The sequence below is a fragment of the Prionailurus bengalensis genome, chromosome A2 (assembly GCF_016509475.1).
Source record: "Prionailurus bengalensis isolate Pbe53 chromosome A2, Fcat_Pben_1.1_paternal_pri, whole genome shotgun sequence".
NCBI lineage: Eukaryota > Metazoa > Chordata > Mammalia > Carnivora > Felidae > Prionailurus > Prionailurus bengalensis.
In genome coordinates this window covers 152,621,620-152,634,374 of record NC_057348.1, presented here as the reverse complement: position 1 = coordinate 152,634,374, position 12,755 = coordinate 152,621,620, and the positions used below count along the sequence as shown (strand labels likewise).

Here is a 12,755-nt window from a genome sequence, read left to right as displayed (position 1 = left end):
GGGAAATCTGTTGAGAGGCTGTTATAGACTATTTCATCCATGTATGAAAGCGTACTGGGACGCTTTCAAAAGGAAAAGTCACGTGGATAATTTATTTGCACGTTTTAGTCTTCATCAGTGATCATCAGGTGGGGTCATGCACAGAGCGCCTGGTGCTACTAAATGTTGGTTCTATCTCAAATTCCCTGAATCCACAGGCATGGGACACCTTTACAAGAATTTGGGCACCTTAGGAGAAAAAAAAATCTCTCTAAGTCAGGAGAAGCTGGGCTGGGGCCCCTCACACAGCTTCATAGTATTGTCCCTTCAAGTTGCTTTCCCAGTTCCTATCTCTACATATTCTAGTGGAATCTATACAGGGCAGAGGTCAGGGGAGACAGTGTTAGCAGTCCTTACTTTAGCTTTCCATGTCTGCTCCCACCCATCTCCCCCCGAAGACATGCCTACATCTTTCCCTGGCACCCTCCTGCCCTAACTTCTGTGTTAAGAGTGAACAGGATTCTAGGGAAGAAAAGATGCTGACTGACTTGACCACATACACAGAACACATATGAATTTCAGCTAAAGAGTTACCTCAGCCTGCCATTCGCCTTCTACTTCTTATAGAATAAAGGGTTTGAAAAGAATCTCAGGCATGCCAAGTAGAGAAGACTAGATTTTGGCATCCAACTTTGCCTTTAGGACTAAGACTGATTCTGAAGGTAAATGTAATTGGGAACTTTTATTTCAGGGTGGCTGACTTGGGCACAGGTCGTTCCAACCTCTGCCTCACCAGTCCTGGGAAGATGATCAGGGAATTATCAGTCACATAGCTTGGAACAGGAAGCCATGACTCTGCTTTATCTGAGATACTCCATTCTTCCCATTCCTCATCTCCTCCTGCAGCCCCAACAAACCTTCCACACAAATGTGGTGTATTTTTCTTCACATTAGAGTTTCTGATTTCGTGAGATCTGCCACGAAACTCCATCTTTTACTTTACAACTGGTAATATTTCTGATCACAACTGTAGTTGCTGCATGCACGGTCTTCATTTCTTAGTATCCTTCTTAAGTCGTGTTGTCTAATCAGTGCATGTCTTATTTTCTGAAGTGAAATATAACTCTTTTTGGGGAAATGACACACAACTGCTTTTGAATGTCCATAATTATAGCAGTTAATATTACTAGACACATAGTGGGTACTTAATTGTACTTATTGTAGGCACAGCACTCTCAGCTCCACTAAGTTTCAGGAGAGAGAGAGAGAGAAAGAGAGAGAGAGAGAGAGAGAGAGGGAGGGAGAGAAAGAGATCCATCCTGTATACACACACATACATACTCACACACATCCTGTATACTTTCAGGATTCCTAAATACTTTCATAAATAGAAAGAGACAAAGCAAGTCATAGAGGGGTGTCTGGGTGGCTAAGTCAGTTAAACATCTCACTCTTGATTTTGGCTCAGGTTATTATCTCATGGTTTGTGAGATTGAACCCTGCACTGGGCTCTGGGCTGACAGCATGGAGCCTGCTTGGGATTCTCTCTCTCTCCCTCCCTCTCTCTCTGCCCCTCTCCTTCTTGTGCTCTCTCTCTCTCTCTCTCTCTCTCTCTCTCAAAATAAATAAATAAACTGTTTTCTAAAAAGAAAGTCATAGTTAGGAATATGCAGTTTCATTGATATAAGATATGTTCTTAAGAGGCAATATAGTATAGGGATTAGAACATAGGATCTGGACCCAAAGTATATTGGTTAAAATCCAAGCTCTGTTCCCTAGCATTGTAAGTTTGGGGCAATTTTTTCTCTCTATATACCTCAGTTTTATCATCTGTAAATGGGGTTAAATGGTGTATCTTTTGTAAAGTTTTGAATATTAAATTAGAAAACACATGTGTTGGAAGGCACTTAAGATAGTTCACGTGTTAAGTGATCAGAAAGCATTAACTGTTATTATTGTATTCATTTATATCACCATACCCTCTGATGCTCACAAACGTAGACGTCCCCTTTTACAAACACACTCATTAATTTGAAAGCATCAGCCAAATACCCATTACATACTAGATAATATTCTGGAAATACAGAGCTGAACAAGACATTCTCTCTTTCATAATGAATTTCACAATCTTGTGGGGAAGATTGCAGAGAAACCGTGATTACAATATAGTGTGATAAGGGCTACAATAGAGTCAAGTAAAAGGGGCTATGTGGACACGCAAGAGGGCTAAGTTGTGGTGGCTGGGAGATGGGGTTCTGAGGGGCAGCGTCCTTGACCTGAGTCTTGAAGGTTCAGTAGAGGTTTAGCCAGCTAGCTGAACAAACCAGAAGAAAGGGTATTCCAGATAGAGGACAGCATGTTCACAGGCACAGAGATGGGAGAGTTGTTCGGGGAATTCAGGTAGTTATGTGTTGCACAGAGAGGGAGAGAGGTGGAAGACGGTGGTAGATTCTGCTGGACAGATGGGTCTTGACTGAACCGTAAAAGCTCAGTGTGCAAGGTAAGGAATGTGGATTCTACCCTATAATGGATAGGGAGCCATTGAAATAATTAAGCAGAGGAGTGATGTGATCATATTTGGGTCTGAAGAAGATCCTGACAGCCCCAGTTTGAATAATTGGAGGGGACAAAATTGGAAGAATAGCCTAACAAATGAAGGACCCAAACTAAGCAGTGACAAAGGAGACCAAGAGGAAGGTATCAAGTGAACAAATATTTCTGAGATAAATTCAACAGCAATCATTTGGAAGAAATGTGGACAAAGGGAGAAACAAGGATAGAGGGCAGAATGAAGGAATGTACTCAGATTTCTGTCTTGGGTGGGCTCGGAGTAGTAGTGTTATTTTCTAGGAGTGGAAGTATTTGGAGGGGAAGGTAGAGATGGATAGTGTAGTTTTGTTATATTGAGTTAGAGGTGTTTATGAAAGATGGAGTACATACTTAACTGTACAATACAATTATCCAAGGAGCTTGTTAAATGCAAATATTCAGCCTCTACCCTTAAAGAACCAGATTCGGTAGGTCAGAGGTGAGGACTAAGGATTAGCATTTCTTAAAAAAAAAAAAAAAAAAAAAATTCGGCTCTTCCTTAGGCGCCAGCCATGGCCGGTCAAGAGGATCCGGTGCAGCGGGAGATTCACCAGGACTGGGTGAACCGGAAGTACATTGAGGTCATCACCAGCAGCATCAAGAAAATGGCGGACTTTCTCAACTCTTTCGATATGCCTTGTCATTCAAGACTTTCAACACTAAACGAGAAATTGACAGCCCTCGAACGGAGAATAGAGTACATTGAAGCACAGGTGACAAAAGGTGAGACCCTCACCTAGAACTGTGCCATGCTACTGTTGGGAAGTTGCTTTACAGAACACAGGCCTACGTGGGAAAGGCCCCAGCAGCCTCAGCTCCTTCCTCTCTCCTTAAAGAGCAACAGGGCTTATTCTTGTTTTTCTTTTTTCAAAAGCGTGGCCTTTGGGCTCTGCCATGTACATCGGTGTGTGATGTGGCATGTGGGAAGAAGTCCAGGGAAACTCTCGGAAACAACATTAGGCATTTTACCTTTTAAGTAACATTTTGTAGAACTGTTTGTCAATGTATTTGAGGCGTGCAGAGCCAGACGCCTGGGACTCTTTGTTAAGGTCCTCCCCACCTCCTTTTCTCCCTCTCCCTCTCTCTCTCTCTCTCTCTCTCTCTCTCTCTCTCTCTCTCACACACACACACACACACACACACACTTTCTTTACAGCTCTCATTGCTTCTGCATTGGTTCTATAAACAGTCTTTGTCTCCTTTCCACCTTTGGTGGGGGGGTGGGGGCGGGGGGGAGGCAGTCCTGTCTGAGACACTTATGCCCAGGCAAGGTGGCCACAAGAGAATGTTGTTGGTAACCCACCAGTTTCTTGTCCTTTTGGGGAGGTCAAGGCTAGGCCCCCACTTGGCTTGAAGGGACATTTTCAGAATTTTCTTTCTGCCACTTGGGGTGTTTTAGCCTCTCCTATTTCCCTAACAAACTCCTCAACTTAAAAAAAAAATCCCAAGGGGTTCTGATGTAGCAAGTCCAGGCTATATAGGTATATGTATAACAAAGAACAAAACAAAACAAAAAAACAAAACAAAAAACAAAAACCAGGAAATAAAATTTCAGGAGTCTCTGCATATATGTGATTGGAGCCAAGATTATGAACGAGGTCATATATAGACAATGGGCAAAGTGAGAAGAGGAAGGGGCCAATGACTAAGACTGTTATAATTGTTTCAACAGTGATTTTCCTTTACATTACCCAAATCAGTGGAACTGGGCAATTGCAGCGGATACAAGTATTAACTCCTCTTGGTACGTGTAGTTTATTTTTCTTTCTCTGCCTTCCATTCCCCATGCTGCCCCCAGAGTTATCTTCCAAAAGCACTGATCTTGTGATGCTTTTCCTCTGTTTCTAAACTTCACATAATTCCTCCTTTTATACAGTGAAGTTTCAACTCCTTGGCATGGTATGCAAGGTCCTTTATAATCTAGTCTCAACCTGCATTTCCAGAGCCAGATGCCGTTGTCTCCACAGTTAATTCCATGTGCCAGCCACTACGGGCTTGGCCTCTGCCGGACACATCATATATCTTTGTGCCTCTATACTTCCTCTTTTGCCTAAAATGTGCTGCCTCAGCTCTGTCTCTCTGTCTCTTAACTCACAGTTAGCTTTACAGAGGTTATTCATACGTGGTCACACAAATCCAGTGGCATTGCTACACGTACCACTGGTTCATTCTGGTAATCAGCATTAAATTTGAATTGCAATGAAGAAAGCAGAAATATTTTTCTCATAAGTAGGAACTGTGTTTTAATGGAAGCCTACTCAATCTTGAAGGTCAAATTTAACTATTTTTATGTGTTTTCAGAGAGATACTGTTTATAGTTCTGGGGTAGAATTTACTCTTATCGTCATTATTCTATAATTAACTATTAGAGAGTCAGCCTCCTCTATTTGATTTTTAATTCCTAGACAGCACAGACACTGTTCTCTTCATAGTTGAAACTTCTATAGCCTAGTGCTTCATACATGGCAGGTTTTCACTAAATGCTTGTTAGACTGAACTAGAAATCCTCAAATACAAGTTTTAAAAACCCCATAAGTAATAAACTCAGAAATATCACGTGCCTCAGTCCAGTCTACTAGTCGAAATTTAGCTAAATTTCAGCCAAAGAAGCAGAAAAGTCCCATTTTCTAATTCAAGATAATTTTAAATTATAAACTGATATAATTTTAACCTCCAGGTCATTACTCAGGACACCAAGTAGTACTCCTTGGAGGTGACTTTCATTATTATAAAAAGGAAATCAATGAGCTCCATTCAAAACAAATGAAAGATTATGCTCCAGGGAAGTTTCAAAACAATAAAAATAAAAAAGAGAGAGATTTACCAGTTTAGGTTCTGAGTAGGTGCCAAGACCGATGATAGGAATGCTGTTTCCATCACTTAGGGGTATACGGTGATTTGCAGCACTGAGGTTCATCCTGGAGAGAGTCTGGGTTTCACGTTTTTCAGAGTAATTCTGGACACTACTGGGAAAATCTTTTTGTAAGGATATTTTAGGGCCTATTTAATGAAAGAAAGGAGTGTCAGAGGGAGGAGCAGTGGGAGGGAAGAGAGATTAGCAGATCTATTTCTCAACCTGTTTTTTTTTTCCCCAGGTTGTTTTGAAAATCTGGAGATTGTCCTTTGAACTTTATCAGAGGCATGTAAATAACATAACCCATTGAGAGCTAATGCTTACTTCTCTACAAAGAAAAGAGGGAAAAGCCAAAAAGAAACAAGTCTGGTTGGCTTCTGCCAGTTAAGATGGTTTTGTGGGCAAGTGACAGGCCTGTCTCAAATTCTCCTAAACTATAAAAGACATTTATTGGTTTATATTTCTGAAAGCTTCAACATTAGGGCTAGCTTCAGGTGAGACTATAGCAGTTTCCCAGGACTTGCCTGGAAATTCTGATGCAGCAGGACTTGGAAGGGTTTTAAGATTGTATCACCTAGTTAAGTTTGGGAAACAGTGGGCCAGAGGAACAACTGGTCTTTTAACCAGTCTATCTCTCTGTCTCTTCATTCTCTCAGTCTCTCCTTATTGTTAAAAGATGGTGACCCGTCCTTGGAGTGACGTGGTTCCAGAGACAGACTCAACAAAAGAGAGATTTTTACTTATGCCATCACTCACACAGTAACCTAGAAAAGGTCTTTTTGGTCTCCACTACCTTTCTTGCTTCATGGATCTATCACTAAACTAATCATGATGGTCAAAGGACAAAAAGATTGATCATCCTCAGATAATTAGAAGCCATTTCTTTCTTTTTTTAAAATTTATTTATTTCTTTTGAGAGAGAGAGAGAGAGAGAGGAGGGGTAGAGAGAAAGGGAGAGAGAGAATCCCAAGCAGGCTCCATGCTGTCGGTGCAGAGCCTGATCCCATGAACTGTGACATCATGACCTGAGCTGAAATCAAGAGTGGGACGCTTAACCTACTGAGCCACCCAGGTGCCCCAGAAGTAATTTCTGAATGTGGAGTTGGAGTTAATCTCACCTGGGCAGAATCTGGAGATTGTTAAGAAAAAGGAAAGAAATAGCAGTTAGGGAAGCAACTAACAAATGTTTATTATAGTCTTCCTCCAAAGGATTGTGCTGTGTATAAAATGTGAGCCTTGGGGGTTTCGAAGATAACTAACTGTGTTCAGGCTGGTAAAAGTGTGCTCAAGTTTGCCTATAACTCATTTGCCCTCTCTCCCGGACTTCCTTTCTTGCTTACATACACATGATCAGCCAGGGAATTTCAAGTAGGTTGGGGCAGCATGGAACACGGGCAATATTGGTCTTCAGTATCATTGGTAAATTGATCCAACAAATACTTATTGTACACCTTTGGGTGCTAAGACGTTGGTTTGCATATATTGCTCTATATTTATTATTACTGACTTTTTTGGTCTTTAGCCCAGTGAACACTTTGGATATTTAAATTCATGATTTTCATCGAATTTGGGACGTTTGGGGGCATTAGTTTTTCAAACATCCTTTTAGTTTCTTCCTCTCCTCTCCTTCGGGGCCTCCTGTTGTGTATATGTTGGTATACTTGATGGTATCTCATAGGTGTCTTGAGCTTGGTTTATTTATTTTTGTCATTCTTTTCTCTTTTTTCTTCTTAAACTAGATGATCTCAATGGGTCTATCTTCAGGTACCCTGACTCTTCTGCCTGCTCAAATCTATAGTTGAAACCCTTGAGTTATTTTTCATTTCAATTATTGTGTTTTTAATCTCTAGAATTTGTTTGGTTCATTTTTACGATTTCTATTTCTTTACTGATGTTCTCTACATGGTGAAATGTTGTTCTCCTGGATCCTTTGGTTCTTTCCCCATGATTTTCTTTCACTCTTTAAGCATATCTAAGAGAATCGAGTTAATGTCTTTGTCTAGTAAGTCCAATGCTCTGTGTCCTCATGGACACTCACAATTCCTTTTTTTTCCCCTGTGAGCAAGCCATATTTTCTTGTTCTTTGCATGTTCTGTAATTTTTTTGTTGAAAACTGGGAGTGTTGAGTGTCACAATGTGACAGTTCTGGAAATCAGATACTTCCCCCTCCTCTGGTTCGTTGGTGCTGCTTGCTTATGAGTTGTTAATGTTTGCTTATTTACTAACTTCTCTGAACGATTGAGTCCCTACCATTTGTTATGTGAAAGGTGTGTTCAACTAATTTAGCAGTCATGGTCACTTGGTGTTTTGACAGAGTTTTCTTCACTGCTCGGAGCAAAAAACCAAAAAATTCTGTCTTTGTAGGTTGGCTCCTTTGGGGCATGACTTCAATGCTTACCCATGCTTCTTATGATGCTGCCATAGCCTTTGTTTCCAGCTTGCACAGAGCCTGAAGGCCAGTCAGAGGTGAAAACTGAGGGTCTTGTCAGGCCTCTTTGACCATACACTCAGCCCTGACAGTTTGTGTGGCCTTCTTGATTAACCAGCCCTGCAACTCCCTACCCTCACATATCTCCTTTCCCAACTTCTTCTTTGCCAGGATTTTCAGTCTATTGGTTGTCCCAACTAACCCTAGGCTTCCACAGCCAAAACTTCTGTGCTTAAATGCATGCAGCAAAAACTTGAGCAGCCATCTTTGCCCTAGGAATGCTTTGAGTTAGGCAAAATAAAGGCAAGCCTTTGTGTGTTCCTTCAGGGAGCCACCGGACAGTCTGGGACCACAGTGATGATTCTTTGAGAATAACAGCTCCATTGCACTCTGTGGCACCAGCATCCTGCACCAGGAGTGTGGGCACAGTCCTCATGGCTGCCATGGATCAGATGTGGGGGGATGGTGGGCAGGCCATTTAAACCACACAGTCCTCTCTCTTACTGCAAAAGCAGCAGCTGCTTTCTTCACTAAGCTTTCCCCTGGTTGTTTCAAGTTCTTGACTGGACTCCAGACTTCTGCAAAAAATGAGACTGTTTTTGCCAGCTGATTCGTTGTTTTTATAAAAGCACAGAGACCTGGAATCCCCTACTCTGCTACTTTCCTCTTTTCATTTAAAAAAAAAAGTGTATTTATTTTTGAGAGAGAGAAGGCAAATGGAGCAAGGGGTCTAGAAGATCCGAATCTGTGGTGACAGCAGAGAGCCCAATGCGGGGCTTGAGCTCACAAATCATGAGACCATGACCTGAGTTGAAGTTAGATGCTCAACTAACTGAGCCACCCAGCTGCCCCACCTCTTTTCATTTTTTAAAAAAAATTTTATTTGTTTTGTGATTGGATTATTTCTATTGATTTATATTCAACTTTTTCCTCTGTCTTCTTTCCTCCATTCTGCTACTGAGTGCATACAGTAAGTCCTTTGTTCTTTTTTTCTTAGACTTTATTTTTAGGGAAGTTTTAGGTCATAGCAAAGTTGAGCAGTGTGTACAGAGAGTTCCCATCCCCTGCCCTCACACATGCCCTGACTTCCCCCACTATCGACATCCCCCCACCAGAGTGGTACATTTGTTACAATTGATGTACCTGTTTGACCTATTACTATCCACCAAAGTCCATAGTCTGCATTAAGATCACTGTTCACATGGTATTTTCTATGGATTTTGGAAGATGTTATAATGCCATGTATCTACCACACTAGTATCGTCCAGAATAGTTGGCCCTAAAGTTCCTGTGTTCTGCTTATTTATCCCTCTCTCCCTCCTAATCCCTGGCAACCACTCATCTTTCTACTGTCTCCAAAGTTTTGTCTTTTTTCAGAATATCATATAGGTAGACTCATACAGATTTTCAAATTGGCTTCTTTCACTTAGTAAAATGCACATAATGTTGCTCTATGCCTTTCCATGGCTTGGTAGCTCTTTTTTTTTTTTTTTTTTTTTTTTTTTAGTGGTGAATTATAGTACATTGTCTGGATGTACCATAGTTCTCTTTGTCTGCACCCTGCTGTCCACTTTCTGATTGGTGGGGCAGCGGTGGTGGGGGCAGGGGGGAGGGAGAGGTACTGAGAGACCCCAATAGTACATGAGTTCTGCTCTTCTTTCTCCATCTGCTACTGTTTCTTTTTCAGACTCCTGAAATAACTTTATTATACATATATTTCATGTTTTATAGTGGTATTCACTGGGAGAGGCATCCTACCCGGAACTAGAACCCTCACATATTTCTTAAAATAATTTTAAGTTTTTTACACATATTGACTAAATTGAGGTGAATTTAAATTTTAGATTGCTTTTTTCTGTGAGAAATTTCTGAAGTTAGTCTTTATATATTGATACTTTCAAAATAAATTGACCTGACATAAAACAATTCTTATTTTTATTCAATAAAAGGCTTGCATATGAATTATTACTCTCTTTGCTGATATAAATTCACAAATAATTTTAATTATGACAATAATGAGATTAGTTTTGAGTATTTACTGTGCACTTTTATGTATTGTCTCATTTAATTTTCACAACATAGCTTCTTATTAGAGCTAACATAAGTGACTGCTACTTTTTCTCTAATGGCAACTCTAACCATGCTCTGTTCCTTCTGCCTCCTAGTTAAAAATTATTACAATACCCCAATCACAGTATTTCTCCTGCTATATGAAGGTACACATACACACAAATACCTACATCCTCAAACCTTCTCCCAAATCACCTAATGTAAGCCCGATTTCTATTACAAGCCCTTTTCTCTCTCCCTCTTTTAAAATTTCTTTTCTTTTTTTTTTTAACTTTATTTATTTTGAGAGAGACAGAGACAGCGCAAGTGGGGGAGGGTCAGAGAGAGGGAGAGAGAGAATCCCAAGCAGGCTCCCTGCTGCCACCACAGAGCCTGATGCAGGGCTCGAACCTACAAAGCCCTGAGATCATGACTGAGCCAAAATCAAGAGTTGGACACTCAACCGACTGAACCAACCAGGCACCCCCAAATTTTTTCTTTTTTAATGTTTATTTATTTTTGAGAGAGAGAGAGTGCAAGCAGGGGAGGGGCAGAGAGAGAGGGAGACACAGAATCTGAAGCAGGCTCCAGGCTCTAAGCTGTCAGCACAGAGCCTGACGCAGGGCTGGAACTGAGCCGAAGTCAGCTTAAAGGACTGAGCCACCCAGGCACCCCTCTCTCTCCCTCTTAACAAGGCATCCCATGCTTCCCCACAGACTGCAATCTTCTTGCTGCAGAAAGCTTATAAAACTAACTTCATTTGTTTACAGGTAAGTCCTTACTACTGGTCATTTAGATAAATTTTTAAATAGTCTTCCAAATGTTTTTTGTAACTTAAAACCTCAGAGCTTTGCTAAGCTAAATAATTGAATTTCAATAAATACCTGGATAATTTTCTAAACAGGACAAAATACTACAACATTAAGTATTACAAATAGGTTTGTCTACTATTGACTTTGTATTACAGAGAAAAGATATTTGGATGTGTTAGTGCTACACTGGAAAATTGAAAAAGGCAATGCTTCTAGAAACTATAAAATATATTCACAAACTTGCAAATCTAAAGAATAATGGTATAACAGGCAGTTTCCTACTGTTTCTTACTTTTCACTAGAAATAAGGTTTCTAAGGATTAAGGAGTCTAATTAATATATGTAATTAAAGCTACTAGAAATAATAAGGGCAACATCTCTGTATGCCAGGAAATTAGGTTATGTTTCCAGTAAGGGAAGTTCTGAGAAATGCAGATAACACTTTTTTTTTGTGGAGGGAAAAGAAAAAAATATTGTCCTAAGTGAGGCTGGTTGTTTATAGAGGAAAAACATAGGACAAAATTTTAATGCTAAAAAAAAGAGAGTTGTAGAAGGTTTGCAGAAAAAGGAATCCTAGGAAAATAATTTTAGGTATAATCAAGCTAAGATTAAAATAAATTTAATGATAAATGAGCTTTAATGTAAAAAGTACACTGATGGAACTTGTTTGGTTTTTCTTCTATTAAACCAAAATTTTCTTAGATAACAGGTCTGTTCTTAATAACAAATTATAAACAAAGTTTCTTTACTGTTAGTGTAATCTGTCTGAGAACGAAAGATTCTGTTTTTGTCTTTATCACATTTTGGCTACTCAGAAAAACTAAATTTTTATTCAAGGAGAGCTAAGGTTTTTGCAGGTACAATCTACATTTGTTCTTGAAACCTTTTTGTTACTTTGGTTAAATAGATAATTATTCTTTTGTAAATTTTTGTGATCCTATTTTAACCAAATGGTCCAGAACTCTTTATATTTTTGACAAAATTCCCAAAATTGAATTCTAAATGAAGTCTTTTTTACCTGGAATATTGTAGAGGACTTGTTAAAGTCATTAGGCTTATTTGCTGTGTAAATTACATGGGAAGCATTGTCAAATTAAGTAATACTAAGCCTTCTTTATATTGTATTTGCAAGACTGTGGCACATGTGGATGAAGTCCACATTCTGCTTCTGCAAAAATAGCCCCTCATTGCCAGACTTTTGCCATCCAGATGTCCTTGTAACATGGCAACAGTCTGCTCTTGAATAAGAAATTAAGATGATTAAACAATGGCTGTAAATTAAAGAACAGTGGGGGCTGTGGGAAACCCAAGATAGCTGCTTGGGTCTTCCTGGCTCCCTGACAAACCCCATTTTTTAGTTTTTGCATTCCTTCACCCACAACAGTGCATTTCAAATGACTCAGGTTATAAACAGACATTGATGGGGAGACTTTTTTAATATTGCAAGAACAGTCTACCAGCAATGTCTGACCTGTCAGACAGGTCCTAATCTTGGAATCCTACATTCCACAATTCTGGAAAAGCTGTTTTTGTTCCCAGAAGCCTTAGATCTCCTCCCTCTGGACCCTTTGAACACCTTACAGCTGGACTACAACTGCCACTTAGTGTGTGTTATCAAGATGTTCTTGTTGTTTGTATGTTTTCTGGATGGATTGAAGCTTTCCCCTGCTGCAAGGTTGATGTTCTCATGGAGGCAAAAAAAACAAAACAACAACAACAACAAAAAAAAACGTGTTAGAGAATGTGTTTCCATTTGGGATTCACCTTCCATGATCTCCAGTGATCAAGGCTCCCCCTTCACTAGGCAAATCATACGAACCGTAACAAAAGCTTGCAAACCTCTTGGAATTCTATCAGTATACAACCTTCTGCTGATCCCTTGTTGTCTTGTGCTAGTATGACCAGCTACTGTTAAGTCTCTAATGTCTTATGCTCAAGCCTGTGATCAACATGTAAAACAAAAGCCTTTCCAGATCACAATTCAAAGTCGGTTACAGTCTAGAGCCTGGTGGCTGGGTATTTCAGAAATGTCATCAGGGGAAGA

The 12,755-nt window shown here is 40.0% G+C and overlaps 2 protein-coding genes across 4 annotated transcripts in view; one reads left to right on the top strand and one right to left on the bottom strand.

Annotated features, from left to right (window-relative positions):
• The window catches only part of AKR1D1 (aldo-keto reductase family 1 member D1), a 93,363-nt gene that overhangs the window by 36,454 nt on the left and 44,154 nt on the right, over positions 1-12,755 (bottom strand). Inside the window, exon 1 of one of the 2 annotated variants that reach the window (XM_043589667.1) lies at positions 5,393-5,606. The exons of the other annotated variant lie outside the window; for it this stretch is intronic. Within the exon in view, the coding sequence (XP_043445602.1) occupies positions 5,393-5,485 (93 nt within the window). The 5' untranslated portion in view covers positions 5,486-5,606. Of the gene's footprint in view, positions 1-5,392; positions 5,607-12,755 lie in introns of those variants that run through there. 2 annotated transcript variants of the gene reach the window in all.
• LOC122488372 (probable protein BRICK1) lies at positions 2,942-4,431 on the top strand. Of its 2 annotated transcripts, XM_043589669.1 has the most exons (2): positions 2,942-3,291; positions 4,241-4,431. In XM_043589669.1, exons 1-2 carry the CDS (start codon positions 3,081-3,083, stop codon positions 4,414-4,416), a joined length of 387 nt encoding a protein of 128 aa, XP_043445604.1. In that variant the 5' UTR covers positions 2,942-3,080; the 3' UTR covers positions 4,417-4,431. The 2 variants fall into 2 exon arrangements, with proteins under 2 accessions (XP_043445604.1, XP_043445605.1); XM_043589670.1 differs by lacking the exon at positions 4,241-4,431 and having other exon boundaries at positions 2,989-3,700.